Source organism: Drosophila virilis, chromosome 2, assembly GCF_030788295.1.
Source record: "Drosophila virilis strain 15010-1051.87 chromosome 2, Dvir_AGI_RSII-ME, whole genome shotgun sequence".
In the NCBI taxonomy this organism is placed as follows: Eukaryota; Metazoa; Arthropoda; class Insecta; order Diptera; family Drosophilidae; genus Drosophila; species Drosophila virilis.
This window is the reverse complement of record NC_091544.1, coordinates 30,680,814-30,698,674: the sequence shown is the minus strand read 5'-3', so window position 1 is coordinate 30,698,674 and position 17,861 is coordinate 30,680,814. Positions and strand designations below refer to the sequence as shown.

General features: G+C 40.0%; 4 protein-coding genes across 5 annotated transcripts; 2 read left to right on the top strand and 2 right to left on the bottom strand.

Annotated features, from left to right (window-relative positions):
- The first annotated feature begins 39 nt into the window (after positions 1 to 39).
- Positions 40 to 1,714, top strand: LOC6632981 (S-adenosylmethionine mitochondrial carrier protein homolog). 2 transcript variants are annotated; one of them, XM_070207664.1, is made up of 4 exons: positions 40 to 56; positions 632 to 898; positions 962 to 1,383; positions 1,450 to 1,714. In XM_070207664.1, exons 2-4 carry the CDS (start codon positions 872 to 874, stop codon positions 1,562 to 1,564), a joined length of 564 nt encoding a protein of 187 aa, XP_070063765.1. In that variant the 5' UTR covers positions 40 to 56; positions 632 to 871; the 3' UTR covers positions 1,565 to 1,714. The 2 variants fall into 2 exon arrangements, with proteins under 2 accessions (XP_070063765.1, XP_002056484.1); XM_002056448.4 differs by lacking the exon at positions 40 to 56 and adding an exon at positions 296 to 574.
- LOC6632980 (uncharacterized) lies at positions 1,700 to 2,390 on the bottom strand. The gene is made up of 3 exons (XM_002056447.4): positions 2,192 to 2,390; positions 1,915 to 2,100; positions 1,700 to 1,859 (listed from the first exon to the last, which is right to left on the bottom strand). Exons 1-3 carry the CDS (start codon positions 2,303 to 2,305, stop codon positions 1,791 to 1,793), a joined length of 369 nt encoding a protein of 122 aa, XP_002056483.2. The 5' UTR covers positions 2,306 to 2,390; the 3' UTR covers positions 1,700 to 1,790.
- A 120-nt stretch (positions 2,391 to 2,510) lies between these two features.
- On the top strand, positions 2,511 to 4,035 carry LOC6632979 (zinc finger protein ZFP2). The gene is made up of 2 exons (XM_002056446.4): positions 2,511 to 3,637; positions 3,700 to 4,035. The coding sequence occupies exons 1-2, from the start codon at positions 2,622 to 2,624 to the stop codon at positions 3,890 to 3,892; spliced, it is 1,209 nt and encodes a 402-aa protein (XP_002056482.1). The 5' UTR covers positions 2,511 to 2,621; the 3' UTR covers positions 3,893 to 4,035.
- A 234-nt stretch (positions 4,036 to 4,269) lies between these two features.
- Positions 4,270 to 17,826, bottom strand: Lgr3 (Leucine-rich repeat-containing G protein-coupled receptor 3). The gene is made up of 9 exons (XM_002056445.3): positions 17,436 to 17,826; positions 14,982 to 15,284; positions 13,966 to 14,146; positions 13,619 to 13,903; positions 12,252 to 12,323; positions 10,792 to 10,863; positions 5,945 to 6,016; positions 5,275 to 5,718; positions 4,270 to 5,220 (listed from the first exon to the last, which is right to left on the bottom strand). Exons 1-9 carry the CDS (start codon positions 17,521 to 17,523, stop codon positions 4,401 to 4,403), a joined length of 2,337 nt encoding a protein of 778 aa, XP_002056481.1. The 5' UTR covers positions 17,524 to 17,826; the 3' UTR covers positions 4,270 to 4,400.
- Positions 17,827 to 17,861: the final 35 nt, after the last annotated feature.

Sequence of the window (17,861 nt, the reverse complement as noted above, 5' to 3'; positions counted from 1 at the left end):
ATATTCTTTAAATTTGGATGAGAATTATGTGGCTGTCATTACGTTTGTAACAACTGGTAAAATTATATAAAAAAAAATACACCTAAATGTTTTAAACGAATTTATATTGTATTATATTGTATAAACAAATTTCTAAATTAGTATTTAAAGTTGTCAATATATACAGTAGAAATCTCGATTGGGATAAACGCATGCTCATTTAATGCCCTCCAATAATTCAATAATTAAAGCAATCAAAGTAGTAGTGCTAAATATTTTTGTAATTAACTTTAAACATTTTTATTTTATTTGCATTTTTAACAAGCACACACAACACCTTCATGTATGTCGAAGCGTATGCAATCTTCGGCGCGCTGGTGTATTATTTCTTGATGTTGCTGTTACGTTAACAACCACATTCGTTTGGAGTTTGTTTTTAAATAAAAACAACTGAGTTGCATCATGTGTTTATAGGACAACCAACTGTTAAACAATTTACTAACAAATGGCAGCGGAATTAGCGCCCGCCGCAATTCCGGCGCAAATCGATATGCAAGAGCCGGTCTCAAAGCTAACATTTCTGCACGCGCTTATCGTAAGTTGTGACATGATATCAATAACAAATTCAATCTGTTATGTTTATGCATTTTAGGCTGGTGGCGTCGCGGGATTTGTTGTGGATATTGCACTCTTTCCCATCGATACGGTTAAGACGCGTTTACAGAGCGAATTGGGTTTCTGGCGCGCCGGCGGCTTTCGTGGCATATACAAAGGCTTGGCGCCAGCAGCAGCTGGCAGCGCACCCACTGCCGCCTTATTCTTTTGCACATACGAGTGTGGCAAGCAGCTGCTGAGCTCCGTGAGCAACACCAAAGATTCACCATTTGTACACATGGCAGCAGCCTCTAGCGCGGAAGTGGTAAGTGGTTGCAGTTGGCTCAAAAGGACTTTATTAAGCATTCCTCTCCTGCATCTCCTATAGCTTGCCTGCCTCATACGTGTACCTGTAGAAATTGCCAAGCAACGTTCCCAAACGCTTTTGGGCCACAAACAACACCAGACGGCGCTGCAAATTCTATTGCGCGCCTATCGCACTGAGGGTCTGCGACGTGGGCTCTATCGGGGCTTCGGTTCAACGATCATGCGTGAAATCCCTTTCAGTTTTATACAGTTCCCATTGTGGGAATACTTTAAGCTACAGTGGACGCCAGTGACGGGCTATGAGTCGACACCCTTCTCTGTTGCTCTGTGCGGAGCCGTTGCGGGTGGCATTGCGGCTGGTTTAACAACGCCGCTGGATGTGGTCAAGACGCGCATAATGCTCGCAGATCGTGAGAGCTTGGCGCGGCGGCGCACCATACCAGCTGTACTACATGGCATTTATATGGAGCGCGGCATCAGCGGGTAAACATTATTTGAATGATTTGGTTATTGTGTTTCGTTCGTATGTATATTTATTATCTATTCCAGTTTGTTTGCCGGCATTGTGCCACGCGTGCTCTGGATAACACTGGGCGGTGCATTTTTCTTTGGTTTTTATGATCTAACAACGCGTCTATTAGACGCAACTAATACCGTTGATTAACAGTGAAAATAATAGGCACATATTTTTAACGAATGTACAAATGTCTAGCACGTTTAGACAAGGCGTATTAGTTACGCTTCACTTTGAGCTGACATTAACAGCAAAAGATAACGTAGACAATAAAACGAAAGTGTGTATACAACAATATAAGCCAGTAAATAGTCTTTTGTTTTCCTTAATTTGTAAGCGATTGTCCTTTGTTAAAGCAATGTGGGAACTCCCTCTGCTAGGTACGCAAGGCGATGTCATCTGCGTCAAGGTGTAATTGGCTCGACTGTCGATTACCCTCGGATCGCTGTTAATAAATATCGTTAATATAAAATATATAGAGACAAGTGAATGGTACAGACAGGTTCTATATGTAAGCGAGCATCCAAGAGACTTGTTATAGCATTTGATTCGCCAAAATCATCTGCACCAACCATGGATACATCAGAATCCTCTTCATCGACATTGGCGTAGCCATTACGCGTGGCACTGCGACGCTTGAAGTAAACGCAGTTGAGTGAACGACGGCTACGTGACATGGCATAAACCTTTATGTGGTTTGTATAAACGCATATGCAAATAAGGGAAATGCAGTTGTACAAATATCAATAGAGATAAGATGGTAAAAGTAAAAGTTACCAGGCCCGCGAGCACAATAACTCCTAATAGCACCAGAATTGGCAACCAAATGTACTGGCCGTCATCTGGATGCTCCAAATCGGGTACCAATGTTGTCCTAGGCTCAATCTCCATTATGATTGTTGGGTGGCTGCCCAGGGATTTAAATCGTCGATTGAATGTCAAAACATAAGCCGGTACCAGTGTGACCCCCTCAATAACTATGCAGTTGAGAGTTATTGTTATCGACTTTAGTTAGTGGTGAGCTGTGAATATTCCAAAACTGCGATTCTTATTTCGATATTACTTTTTCGATATGTCTTGTTACGAAGACCATTGTTTTTCACATCTCTATGAACTGCGCTGTGTTTGGTCTCCTTTGCCCGAAAGTTTGTTTATATTCGCAATTTAAAGTCCGCGCTTAAAGCTCCTTTTTTTATTTTAAATTGTGATGACTGTGGCTATTGCTGAAATTGTGATTGAAGATTTGGGCAACTGCTGTCGCGTTTGTCTTGAGCAGCCGCATCGCGCCCAGATGCTGGACATGAATTTGATATATGACGAGGAGGCACAGCTTACATATTACGATTGCTATGAGATATGTACGAAGGACAATCTGCTGGAGTGCGGGGAGCATGAGCCTCACAAATTATGTAAACACTGCGGTGTGGAGCTACAGTGGGCATATGATTTCTACAAAAAGGTTGCGTTAGCAAACAAGCACCTTAAAACCATGCAAAATGCAGCCGCAAAGGTAGAGCACGCCGAACAGATCGACACAGACAACAAGGATAGCGAGGAACATGTGCTGGCCATAGAGTACGATAAACATTTAGTAGAAGATTCGCATATGATCGAAGATACCTTAAGCGATGTGGAGCTAGAGGAACAGGCTGCAGAACAATCGGCCAGTGAGCCGGAAACTGTGAACACTGCCGCGAACATAGCCTTCCGCAACGCTAATGATGTTATTCCCCGCCAACGTTTCTTGGGCCCATTTAGCTGCCAGTTCTGCAAGAAACCGTTTCGCAATCATTCGCACATGCTGAAGCATCAGCTCATACATCTCTCGGATCGGCCGCATTTCAAGTGCAACGCCTGCGATCGCTTTTATCTCACCAAACAGGCGCTCAAGGTGCATGTGGATACGCAGCACAAGAAGTCGGGCAGCGCCTGCACCATCTGCGGCAAGGTATTTGCCATTGCCAAGGGTCTTGAAATTCACATGCGCTATCACAACGGCTTCTTTCCCTTTGATTGCGATCAGTGCGATCGCAAGTTTGCGCAACGCTCCCACCTGACTGTCCATCAGCAGGTGCAGCACGGCAGCGCACGTTTTCTCTGCCAATTTGCCAGTTGTGGCAAGCTGTTTACTTCATCTTCTGCACTGCGCAATCACGAATGCACCCACACCGAGATGCCATTCGAGTGCAATGTCTGTCAGCAAGGATTTCCGGCTCGTTACAAGTCAGTCCTGTCATCCCACCCTAATTTGCCTTCCTACTATTAATTTGTAATCTCTGTTGCAGACTGCGCCTGCACGCACAACGCAAACACAACATGCAACTGACACTGGAGCAACTGGAGTCCATGCGCAAATTCCATATAATGCGCTCTAAGCGTGTGCTGGCCAAGCTCAAGGTGCCACAGCAGCAGGGGGAGCAGCAGGGGGAGCAGCAGGAAGTGCAGGAGGAGCTTGATGGCGCAACTAATGACAGCTGATTGCATTTATGCAACCTGGCGACGGCTCCTCCCCTGGTAGACAGGCAAACATCAGATAACTCTGTAGTTGCTTTAAGCTCTGATTAATGATGGATTTGGACTTTGTTGAATGTTACAAAACAAAAAATGTTTATGCAAAAATACTCAAAAAAAAGTTCATTTAAATGAAGGGCTGCATATCAAGAAATAAGTTCTCGTTGGTTTGACGCTTTGCACCAAGTTCCTGCTGTGGGATTTGGTTTAAGCCTTGGTTTGAAATTTATTTTTTCAAATTTCATTAGGGATATATAGTTTGGAAATTTCTAAAGTTAAGCCCAGTCCCAACAAATAAGTTAAAAAGTTATTTTACAAATATCACATTAAATGTATTTCACGCTTTTGTTGGATTGGTTAACAATGACTTGGATGCACATATAGACACATATAGATACATATATATCATATATATGGTTAAAGTATTTAGACATAATGAAGAGTACGAAAAAAATTTGTAAGGTTGACCAGCAATTCAGTGGCTTAGCGTCAATGCCAATGGCATAGACTTTATGCCCGTGGCTGTGGTATATTCGTCCGGATTTTGTGAGGAGCCCGTCGCAGTGCCTGTTGTTGTATTGGCCACATTACCATGTCCCGTCTCGGTGCGTTTCCTTGACGTTATCTTCTTCCAACCGCGCAACAGAATTTGATTGCGATATTTGGGCGTGGTAAAGGTGTAGAGCAGCGGATTGACAGCAGAGTTAAGCGGTAATATAAAGACCACCAGCCAGGCATAAATATCATCCGATATATTATATTTGAAGAACACCCAAATTTTCATGGCTATAATGGGTGCCCAGCACAGCACATCTGTGAGTACAATAAAAAAGAAACGCACCGCAAATTCGCAGTCCAATAGCGAAAGGGGCGTGGCGCTGCGAGTACGCCAAATAGATATTAAGAGAGCCGTATACAAGAGGGCAATCATGAGCAGCAGCAGCAAATTGACGCCCAGAAACACAAAGGCCGAGTACTGCCAGCCCAGGGGATAGGCCTCGTGAATGAACAAGGGAAAACAGGTGCCCGAATGGGTGCCATAGAAGTCCGTTGTGCTGGACGACCAGATGACCACGGGCGTAATGGCCAGACCCACGCCAGTTACCCAAATGCACAGCAGCGAGAAGTAAATGATGCGTACGCTGATTGCCCGATGGCCACGAAATGGGTCCGCAATAAGCAGAAAACGTTCCAGCGACATAAAGGCCAATATGAGCATGGACACCTCCGAGGAGCTCACCGCCAGCGTGCCAATTGCTTTGCATTGCCACGAGCTTATCCAATCGCGGGCCACCCTTAAAACCGATATAATGGTCAAACTATATGGCACATATATAACTCATACATACTTGTGATACTCATCCCTGAAGCGGAAGTCCTGAACGCCAATGATAAGCAGATAGAAGCCCATCAGCAGATCGGCCAGCGCCAGATTTCTTATGACCATGGTCACCGCCACATTCTCATCGCGATAGATGAAACGGCCCCAGAGCACCATCAGGTTGCCAGCTATGGAGAGCGTTGCCATGAACCAGGTAGAGTGGCGCAGCGAGGGCTTGCTCAATAGATCCTTTAACGAGCTAACCCCATCCGATTTGGGCTTGCACATCAGCACATGCGGCGTCATGGAACAGTAGTAGAAACGATCGAAGACTATGTACTTAAGATTCCGTATCTCATTAAGTGCCGCAAAGTCGATGCGTTCGAACTCGATTCCGGTTAGATTCAAAAAGGATACGTTAAGGGACTTCATTAGATTTCGGTCTATGGGCAGCGGCATATACGCCAAGGAGCTGTTTAAGTGAGAGCATAAAAATAATACATAGAATAATATTATTAAATAATTTTGAAACATATCAAACCTAAAATCGTCTCAAGAAAATTTGATACATAGACAAGCCCCAAGAGCTTCTTTTATGTCATATTCATAACATACATCCAAATTAATTCTTAGCCGCAAATAGCAGATGCCTGCCCCTATTTATAGTCAAAAAAAAAAGGGCATTGTTCTTTACTTACAGCGCCTCCAGGTGTGTGTTATACAGAAATGTTTCGCCAGATAATTCCTTAATGGGATTGCCAATGAGCCGGCTATAAAAGCAGAGAAAATAGGAGTGAAAAAATGCATGAAATGGGCCGTCTATACAGAGCAGAAGATTGCGCATACGCCGCGTAAGCCAAATAATGGGCGCACAGGCATTTTAAGCTGATAAAAGCAAAAAAACACAAGACAACATTTGTTGACGCTTTCAACTGCCGGATTACATCCATACATGTGCATTCAGATATGTGCGAAATATCTAGGGATAGGGTCTTTAAAAAGTTTTCTTTTTTTTTCCTTTTATTACTCAAACGCAACAGCTTTAAAAGTCGCACAATAAAATCTACACGAATAACAAAACTGTGTGCGACATAATAACGAAAATTCTTATTTAATAGCTGTGCAAGTGTGTGTGGTTGTATGTGTGTATGTGTGATTTGATATAAATCACTGCACACATTTATAGTTTATCTTCGGGGGGGTAGTGTTGTGGAATTGGGTGTTGTGGCCTGCTCAGTCACAGGAAAAAGCGCATCATTCATGACAGCTTGCAGACGTCGCTGTTGGCTCCAGCCGTAGCCAGTGCTCATCCGCTCATCTCCCTTTTGCCCTGGCAGCCGCTTCCGTTCATCTCTGCCCCGTGTCCGCGCGCTTGCGTCTGTGAAGTGCAGCAGCTGATGTTGATGCTATTTAGCTCCATTCGTTGCACTTGTCTGGTCAATCAATGCCGGCGTCAACTGAAAACAGTTTGTTTTTATGGCTTGCCGCACAAAGACAATACGACACGCCCTCCCTCCACCCCCATCAAAGACAACCCTCTGTCGCGCACAGCAGCTCGTATCCAGCAAACAGCCAGAGCTGGTAATTGCTCGCCAGCTATAAAGTTGCATTCCATGCTGTTTGGTTAAGGGGATGGCGGTGAGAGGGGTTTGTTGTGTGTGTTGGCACTAGCTTAACCATAAAGTAAATGTTTTACTTGCAGCATAAATTGCTATTTGATAATGCTGTCGCTGTCCCACCCCCACTCGATTGATGCCTGTCCCGCAATTTTATGTTAATTCTGCGGCACTTAATGCCACAAAAAAAGGGGCAGGCTTTGTGTCCTGGTTGTCCAGACATTAAAAAGGCTACTTAATAACAGTGCATAAATGTCGGGGCAGCTGTTTCGGGCCTTTGATAATTTCAGACGACAATTAACATATTTCACAAGCGGCGGCAACAAGTTGCCAGCCTGTAATAAGTTTCTCCCACCCCACTCCCTTGCGTCGGCAAATAAGTGGCCCATGTAATGCCCATTGCTTTTGCTCAGGCACACGCATACATGTGTATGCTCTGCGGTTGCCTGCGCACGAAAGTAGGCAACATAATGCGTCAGCAGAGCACCCACGCGCGTACACACACACACACACAGGGCGGGAGACACACAAAATATGGTGGGCAGCGGGTCGGTCAATGCACATTTAACAACATGTCAAATAGCTGCCCATAGTTGTATTAGTGCTAGGGCACAACACGAATTGCGGCTTAAAATATAACTCAATTGGCAAACAACGACTGCCTGAATGCTCTGCTTTACAATGAATTCTTTATTCTTGTTGCATGACCTTATTGGGTCCTAAGCCTAGTACAGAGGCCTAAAGGTCGTCTAGTTCTAAGGCAGAGAGTGAAATTGTATGGAAAATGTTTTTACTCTTAAATAATTTGTTGCGGTATTTCTGCTTGTTTTTAAATGAATTTTAAGCTGCACTAAATAATTTGTTAAGCAAATTAACTGTAGTTGGGGCATTCCTGTGTGTATTCAAGATTTTTATTAATTAATGTGTCAAACCGAGGAGAGATAGTTCTACTTTTGTTGAGTGTACTTTATTTTACTGCAATAAATAAAAGATATTTTTGCATTTATATGAGCACCGTTTTAATTTTAATTGCTGCAATATTTTAGTATAGTTCCTCATAGAAAATAAACAGTATGATCATTGCGCTTATTTTTTTAACAAAAAGAATAATACTCAATTTAATTTAAAAAGGGGTTTCTCTGCATTGCATTTGATAAAAATGCCATTTATTAATGTTTGCATATATACTTTGTATAATTGAAAAACAAAATTCGAATAGAAGGGGTTTTTAAAATATTTAGAAATATCGTTAATCTAAAAGTATATTATAACAGGCCACCCAACGCAAAAAAAAAACAAGGGCGTGGGGTGGACCCATTTGTTGGCATTTGATACAATTAAATGGAAGGTATTAGGCCAATCAGTGGAAATGGCACGTACTGCGCTGCGAAACCTTTCGAGCAATGTCCTCGCTTGCGCCATTTGCCGTGGGTGATTTTCTGTGTTTGCCCTAGCATTACAATCATTGGCCGCAATTAACGTCATTGCGCTTTAATTCCAGTCGAGCCACAAGAAAAGACACCCTGTACACGTGCGCGAGTACACTTGTTGGCCGAAAGCAGCTTAGCTAGAAAATGAGCTGCCAGTGCGAATTTTGTTGGAACGGCAAAAATCAAATTAGTGCAGCGATTTTTTATGTTAGCCAACTGTCCAAAAGGTGGGCGGAAGGTCTGGTCAAGTAAACAACAAGTCAGCAGAAATGTGAGCGGCATTTAAAGGAAGACAAAACGGGCAGACGCGCACACACACACGCGCAGCTTCAGATACATTTGTATCTGGGAGATACAAAGTGTAGTGCCATAAAAATCACATTTGTTTTATGAACTTGACGCTGCGCAACCGGGAGACTGTTCAAAAATTCACAGCACGCTTGCAGGCGCATTATTTGCATGCTAAAGAATACACGCCCACACACTGGGGACGGGCAACATCAACAGGCAAGCAAAGGATTTCACTCGCTGCCAACAATGACTTTAGGGATAATAATGGCCAAAAGACCATGCGCAGCGCCAATTTCAATAAACTCCTTCATTATATGGCAGCGGGTTGGCCGGCGTAAGGTTCGAACCCAAAGCTAGTACATGTGCTGTCCATCAGCCAAACCGGGGCGCTGCTTTGTCGAAATTGTTTTCGCATAAAAAACAAATTTATTTGCATTTTTATTTGGCCATAATGCTGTTTGTTTATTTGTTACTGTTGCTGTTGCTGCTGCTGTCGTCGCCTGAAGCCGTCAACTTGCCCCGTGGCCCAAAAGTCAACACGCAGACAGCGTTGCCCCAAGATACAAAAGCTGCAGATACATTTGCTTAAATATCTTTTTCGACGCTTTTTTTTTTTTTGGTCAAGTGACAAGCACAACATATTTCTCAACGTGTGTGTGTGTGCGTGCGTGTGTCTCGGCATTGATATGCTGATGCTGATGTATGTGTTAGTCGGGTTGGTAAATTTATTAACGTCTTAGCCTGATGCCAGACTGGGGTAGTTGGTAGACCGGCGACCACATTTATTAAATATGATATTGATATATTTATGTGTATGTGTGTATATATACGAGCAGTGCATGGCATAAGTAACGGCACAAGCTAAAGAAATCGAACTGAATTTAAGCCATAAATTGTGCTTGGACGACTTTCAAACTTGGCTAGCGGCTTGAAGATACAAATGTATCTATCTCTAAGTGTTTGAGAAATAACTAGTAGAAATTTATGCAAAATTTAACTAAATGTAAATATAAGAAATTTTAAATATTTAAAAAATTATTCATAATATTGCAAGCTGTTCTTTCAAGATCTCTAAAGTTTCTTTCTAGCTTATATTATAAATATTATATATTACATTAGAAAGGAAAATATGCTTGATATATATAATACAAATTTAAAGTCTCTAAATGTTCCGCGATCTTTACGTTCATGCATGCCGACAGACAGATAAACGGAGAGACGAACAAACGGACAGATGGGCAGAGAGACGGACTTGGCTAGATCAATTAGGCGATTGATCCTGATCAAGAATATATATATATGGTCAGAGTTGCTTCCTTCTGCCCGTTTCCTTGTTACTAACTTGCAATGGGTTTAGGGCACAATAAATAAAAGTATAAATCCACAGCACCTTTTCTTGTTCCATTAAAAAATTTATAAATAAATGAAACCAAATTGTTCACTAATCAGAAAAAACATACATTAAACAAGCATTCTTCAAGTGTACTCTCTTATGATTCACCTAAAGTTATCCTTTCCAAGAGCAACTGAGAAAATCTCTACAATATTAAGCATACGCCGCGTTGTGTATGCCTTCAGCTTGAATTCTCGTCATAGCTATTAACATTTTTATGAGCCACTGCAACATTTTAGTTTATAGATTGTATTATTTGTTGTGAGTTACCACACGCACACACAGAGCTTTTATACGAGCTGGCCATAATGGTTCGACTAGCTTTGAGCTAATAATTTATGCAATAAGTAGTCAAATTAGAAGGCGTGGCCAAGATCATAAAATGCCAAATTGAATGTGTGATCGATGTGGTCATAGATATAGCTATAAATAGATATTTTAACGATTACAATCGGTAGATTGTCTATAAACAATAATTGCCTAAATAATAAAAAAGAATAACAAAGCAGATAGACGTTAAGGAAAAAACAGAATCCAACTTTGATTTCGCTTTGGGAGAACTCTGAAAGTTTACAGCTTTTCATTTTGCTGTGTTTGCCACTGCACCCGAAAATAATTTTTGGGTTCTTTATTGGCCAGTTCAGCAATTGTCCAGTTTTGCCTTTGTTTGTTCTCAGTCCAATTGGCGAGTTTATTTACCCGGCCCAAGGGGACATTACTTATGTTTTTATGCTAATTAGTGCTGCGCCACATAATTCATGCTTAGCGTCCGCTTCATATTTAATAACTTAATATATATATAAATATTTACTCACATATCTGAAATGGCTGTTAGATTTGCAAAGGCTTTCACGTGTATGTGTGTGATGAGGTTGTATTGAAGATCGCTGTGGAAGGGAAGTTAGGCATGAAAAAAGTATTTTATTAATATGTTTATTTGGCAAAAAAGATAATATAAGAATAATATTAAATAATTTTTTATGAAATACCTGAAAATTAAGAGAACCAATTTTTTTTGGGCATTCATTTAAATTAGCTGAGTTCTCAGCTAATTTCAGCCGAATTAACGGGTGAGCACTAATCACAAATAGGTCGACAAACATTTGACGATTGCAAAATTCTGCTGCATACTTTCAGGAGCAGAAATTGCATGGTGGAAAAAACAGTTACTATCGGACAATGGGGTTAGCTCAAAAGTTTTGTGCTCGATTTAATAAACTTAGATCTAGGATTATCCTGGTGCTGAGCTAATTTTTTTCTCAGCCTATTGTCTGTGATACAATTCATTCAGCTATTTTGCAAATCATCGTAAGGCAAACTTAGATGAGCTACAAAAATATTGCGTATACGCAGCGGGTGTCAGCCTAAGCCAGTTTTAGCTTGTGCGGGGCACACACACACACATTTATTTACGTGCGGCAATTTGTGATGCTGATTTATTTTCACTTACCAACGCGCCGGGCTCCCAGACGACCCATTGACTTATATTGTCAGCTATTGATGCATAAATTAATGATTATGTGCACCCGACGGCAGCCAAGATGCCTGATAAATGTTTTCAAATTGCCACACTGCCAGAGATATGACTGAATTATAGGCACACACACCCACACACACACACCCACCCTCACAGGTTAGCACCCACACACATGCAGGCAATTTGCATGACTCTACGTTTAAATATTTGCTTTAGAGCATATGTGTAAACAATTGAAAGTGAAATTTATGCTTATTGGCGCATAAATTCAAGCGTCTAAGGTGTCCAATTGAATAACATGTTCAACTGATATGCCAATAGTATCTCAACTGCGTCAACTGAGCGTATGCGCAATTTGTTTGAAGCTCTCTCTCTCTGCTCCAATTTTGCTGACTGCTAGTCTGCTAGTCTGGCAGTGGGAGGGTTGTGGGACTAGGATTTGAGGGATATTTCCAGGCAAATGTAACCCATATAAATCTTGTAGCAGCGCCGATGATAGCGCACCCGAAAACGAAATGAAAGCAAATGCAGTCAAGAGTAAAAATTACGCATACGCCCCATAAAACCTAAGTACAACATATTTCAATAGACTTTTCGACACTTTTTGTTAAGAGTTTAATGCAAGGGGGCACGCTGGGACGATGTCAGGCAGCCGTTTACAGCATTTAAAATAAAAAAAAACAAAACAACAAAAACACTAAGTGAAATGGCCAAATGTATTGGGGGCAGCCTTAAAGCGCACGTCCTTGGGGCTAGTAGAAGGGTAAATTCTAGTTAGGTTTTTCCGTTTCAACTTACAGCAGCTCTAAATTATCCAATTGCGCAAAAGTTTTCTCGCCAATATACTCGATGCGATTGTTATCCAAGAAGCTGGAAAATAAAGTGCAGCAACAATTAGAATAAGCGGAAAAACGATTAAAACAGGAAGTTGCAGCTTGCAGAGAACTATGCATACTCTGCACTTAAGCTCTGTTTTAATATAATTATAATAAACTTAATAAATAAAAAGTCGAGATTTTAGCAAAAATTGTTTTATATTAAACATTACAATATTTCCGTGGAACTCAATTGAAAAGAACTTCCCTAAATTTAGGCTTGCAGAAATAGAGTCTAATAGAGTCTACTTTGTTTATAAATACATATATAAATATATTCTCTCAACTGTTCATATTTTATCATTTCAAAAGTAGAAACCTTTTCTGTGCCAGTTTCTTGCCAAGTCTCCAAAACAGGCTCTGCTTATCCCCAAAAAAAGACGTACAGCTTAATGTGTAAGTCTTAAGAGCTGAACAAACGAGTTGAATTAGGTAAAGTCACTTTTGTAAGGGCATATCTGTGAAACAGAAAAAAACATTAACCACAAACGCCCTCCGCAAAAAGTACGCTTGTGTGCGAGTATTTAAGTGCTCGTAACTGTATCTAACCCACGGTCTCCAGCTGTTTGTATCTTTTCACGCTCTCCTGACCAAATGATATATGGAGGTCGGTTAGTTAGTTAGTTAGTTAGTGGTTGCTTGAAATAAGCCTAAAAAGCAGGGCAATAAATCGCACACGTTATATGGTATATTAAGTTTAAAGGCTTTTTAAAGTGAGGCATGCAATTGCTCATGAAATATTTATGATAGTTGAAAGCTTGAAAAAATAGTATCATAAATAAATAAAAATAAAATTCAATAATAATAATAAATATAAGATAGATATGTATTATAGTTCAAATCTTCCGTCTGCTCAGAGACGTGTGCCCCAAACTTCAATATATATTCAATTTCTTTATTAAACTGGCTGGCTTTATTTGTGTTTTGGCAGCTTTAAATGCCAACTGTTATTATGCCATCCATGGCACATCATAATGGCTTATAACTGCTACACCCATGCCATAACCTTCCATTAAGGGCACAACACATGCCCAACTGCACTTGATGGTGCTCGACCCGCCCCCTAAAAAATGCTGGCGGTTCCAGCCAGTGTCGCAGACAGAGACGCAGACACTGTAAAGCATTTCACGCTTGAATACATCAACTGAACGAGTACAGGACCTTAACAAATAGTCGGTTTGGCTCTGGCCAGTGGACCCTATTCCTATTTTTGCTGTTTTTGTATTTTTAATCTAACAAATAGCGGCAACATTTAGCCCAGACCCAGTTCCAGTTACTTATGTTACTTACATTTCGACAAGCTTCGGACTCTTGGACAGCTGCTCATTCCGCAGGGTCAGGCGATTGTGGCTCAGGACGAGCCACTCCAGCTTATGCATAGCGGCCAAGTGGTCCATGGGAAAAGAACGCAGCTGATTGTTAACCAGGAACAGCCACTGCAGCGCTGGCAGATCTTTGAGTATGAAATGCGGCAATTGGCTAAAATTATTGTGGCCCAGCTCGAGGCGTTCCAAATGCGGCAAGCCGCTAAAGCAGCCCGGTGGCAGCCGTGATATGTTGTTGTGTTTGAGCGTGCTACAGATTAAGATATATACATTTATAATAGGTGGTAACCATATGGGCTGGAGTGCACTTACAGCTTCTGAAGTCGCGTCAAATTGGCAAATAGATTTTCTCTCAGTGTCACATTGTTGCGTATGATGAAGAGATTCGTGACCTCCTCGCTGATGCGCGGCCAGCGTCGCAGCTTGGCAAACCTGCCACAGTAGAGCATTGTGCCACCGCCGCACTGACATTGTCGTGGATATGTTGTGATAGCTGATGGGCCATATAAGAACAGGTCAGATAGTACAGACTATTGACAGTGTGGCATGCGTAGCTAATAATTCTAAGCAATAGTTGAAATGGTAACTCATAGCGAGAAAATAATAATAATAAATAAATACGCTGTAGACATTTTCCTTTTGCAATATGTGAGAGTAGAAAAAGACAGACGAACATAACTATATCAACTCAGCTGTTGATGCTGATCTAGAATATATATAGTGGATGGGTCAGAGATATCTCCTTCAATGCGTTACACATTTCATGACAAGATTATAATATCATCTACAAGGGTATACATATATATATACATATATACATAAATCTATATATATTTTTTATTAATGCTTTCAAAGATTCATTTATATATATAAATAAATTAAACAAATTATTTCTAAAATATATATTTAAATATATGTACAAAAAAGAAACGGATAAAAACAAAACATTTACTATTTAATTTTTTATAATTTATATTATTTAAATTAAAGAAAATTAAGAGTTCTAGCAGCTGAGGCTCAATAAACTTTTATTTATTTATTTGTCAGTCGTTATTTTTATTTTAACAAAAAAAAATTAGTTTAAATTAGTCGGACTCGTAAATAGTTTATATATTTCCTTATAAACCTTGAAAATATGTGAATTATTCACGACTCCATAAATTTTATAAAGAACGATTTTGTTAATTTAAATAGCAAGCTATATACTCATTAAATCACTTTAACATGCACAGGCTCTGTCAAGATTTCTATCAATATTCCACAACATTCATCCCCAAACAATGGCCGTGTGAGCCTTAAGCGGATTTCTTAATCTTGTCAATACGTACCACAGGGTATGGGCATGCTTTGATTTCTGCTGCCCGCCAGCGAAGGCGAATCCCAGGCGCTGGAATTCGAAGTAACTATCATGAGGCGTTGATTCTCCTGCTGTTGTTGTTGCTGCTGCTTCTTCTTTTCAATCGCATTACGCACAATTTTATCGGCTAACTCCTTGCTGCCATAAAGATTGCCACACTCGACCGGATTCTCATCGCTGCCATCCTCGCAGTCGAGATGTTTGTCGCACATTTGACGCTGCGGCACGCACTGTATGTCATTGTTGCACGCGAAGCTGCCCGTGGGGCAAGGTCCTTGTACAACAACAACAACAACAATAAAAATAATGTTGAAAATAATTAATAAGACAAGAGTTGTCTAGCACAGCAACAACAGAGACGCATATTGACCTGAATAAACCACATAAAGTGTTGCATTTTATTTTTTTTTTTTTTTAATTTTTTTATTGCCCATACGTCACGTTGCCCAAGCAGAGGGCTGTCTGCATACGCAGCGTATGTTTTGAGTAATTTTTCTGCTGGAAGCGGAACTTGTTTTTTCGTTTCGTTTCTTTTTTAAAATTCACAAAAGTCCAAGAATTGTGCACATAAAAGAGTATATCAATTAAAATTAATGTGCACAAAACTTTTGACTGCTTCTATCAGCTCTTTTCTTCTATTGGCTTTGTTGTCAGTTGTATATTTTTGTATATATTACCAATTCAAGTGCCAAATTGAACAAAAAAGCACGCTAAGTTTGGGGCACTGATTAGCATTTGTATGGAGCAAAACTAATATAGTTTTGCTTTATGAGCTATTAGCAAACTTTTTGCACGCATATTCGTCAACAAAATTGCAACAAAAAGGCGTATATATTTGGATGAAATAATATATACTACATACTATATATTAGTAGAAATTTAAAGCTTAGGTTTATTTATAATTTTGTACAAATTTGTCTCAAGCTTCTATTGTCCCTGGGCAAATGGCCGGGCATAGCTCAGCTTGTCGTCTTCAACAGGAATTTATATGCTTTATCGCCTTTGACATGTCTCCCTTCAACTTTTTATACACTTTTTACACTAATTTTACGAGAGCAGGGTATAAGAAAATAACCATTTAAGTTTATATCAAGTGTAAAAGCCAAAGCTAAATAATTTTTATAGTTCTCGCTGTGCACAGCTCAAATTATTTGCAAGTCTCCTAAATCTTATGGTGCCCTACTCAGTCAAAGCTGCTTAATCATTGAATGTCTTAATTTAATTAATGCCAACTTTTTGCTTAGCAATCAAATGAAATTCCTGTTCGCATATTGCGTCATTGTGAATAGTTTTGGCTGAGTTCAGCAGCCGGCATACATCCTCTGACTTGGTCCTGAACCTGATCCTGTGCATTAGGCACGCGCTGTGCATTAGCCCCAACACTTTTCATTTCAATTACACTTTGTGCTGGCAGCGAAGGCGCATAAATACAAATCTAGGCGGCATTTGGCTATTTGTCTGACTCGGATTTAAAGCCCAGCCCCTGGGCAAGTCGCAGCTCTAGCCGAACAGGCGACATCTACTTTAATATCATAAGTCTTGTATCTTTGATGATGGTCCTTAATAAACACACAGAAATACGTCAGACGCCACGCTAAGCCAAGAAATGGCATTCATCAAATATTTGCTTTGGATTTGCTATGGCAAATCAATAGGCAAATTGGCAATGGGCATAAAAATCCAGAAATATGTATTTAAGCTGCCAACGCGATGAAAATGCGAAAAATGTGAAAATGTTTTTCCACATAAAGCAAAATACAGCAAAAAAACAGACGGCCGCTTGTAAAATAAATGTGAAAATTGTTTTGCTCGCAGGCAAAGTTTGTACTTTCTTTTTTATGGTCACGCTTTCTATATATATTTTTTTTTATACCCTGTAACCATTATTTATCCTAGAAGAGCCCAAATTACTTTCAAATACTTTTAAGCGCATCAATTTATGTGCGATATTTGAGAGTTGAGCTGAATTTTCGGCATGTGATTCGGGTCTCTGGAAATAATTGAAAGCAGCATTGAATTTTACAAAGTTTAGAAAAACAATCAACCCATTTCAGATATTGTAATTTAAAAACTTTGCCCAAATGCCGGTTATGCGGTTTTTTTTTTGCTTATTGCAATATTATAATATTTTATTTTTGGAAATAATTTAGACACTGTAATGCTGATTGCAAAGTAAGAAACGGAAGTATGCGAAGAAAATGGGCTAACAAAATTTAAATATCTCCACTGTCATATTTTTACAAAATTAAACTAGATTTCAGTTTAGGTTATATAGAATAAAATTTAAGCTTTCATTTTATTTTTATTGTTAAATATGAAATAAGACCAGTTTGGATTTTTTTTAATGTGATTATGATTGAAACTAGTAAAACTTCTCTTTGGTTTTATCACTCATACAAATATTCATCTACTCTTTTCTACTTACCCAAACTTAGATAATATATCAGACCCGAGAGCACAACTACAACGGTCATAAAGCAGATGCCAACAGCAATGCTGCGTCCATAGACCATCTTGTACACGTATATCTTATCCTTAATGGTGGCCTTTGAATATTTTGGATGGTTAATTACATGACTGCCATTGCATTGGCAGTTTCTGGGCGGAGTTCATATTTTGTACGCAGCGTAGCTTTGGCCATGGCCCACAACGCACGAGTTCACTTAGATTTTACGTCAGTTTGACACTTCATTGAGCTAATTTTAATACCTAAATTGTAAAAATAGAAGCCCATAAAAGATTTGCATAGATGTTGCCTTCAATTGTTTTCCACTTGAAGAGCTTTTAAGTTTTTCTAGACTCTCACTTGTTTTCACCTAACTTCTAAATCTACCTTTATTGGGTTTGTAAT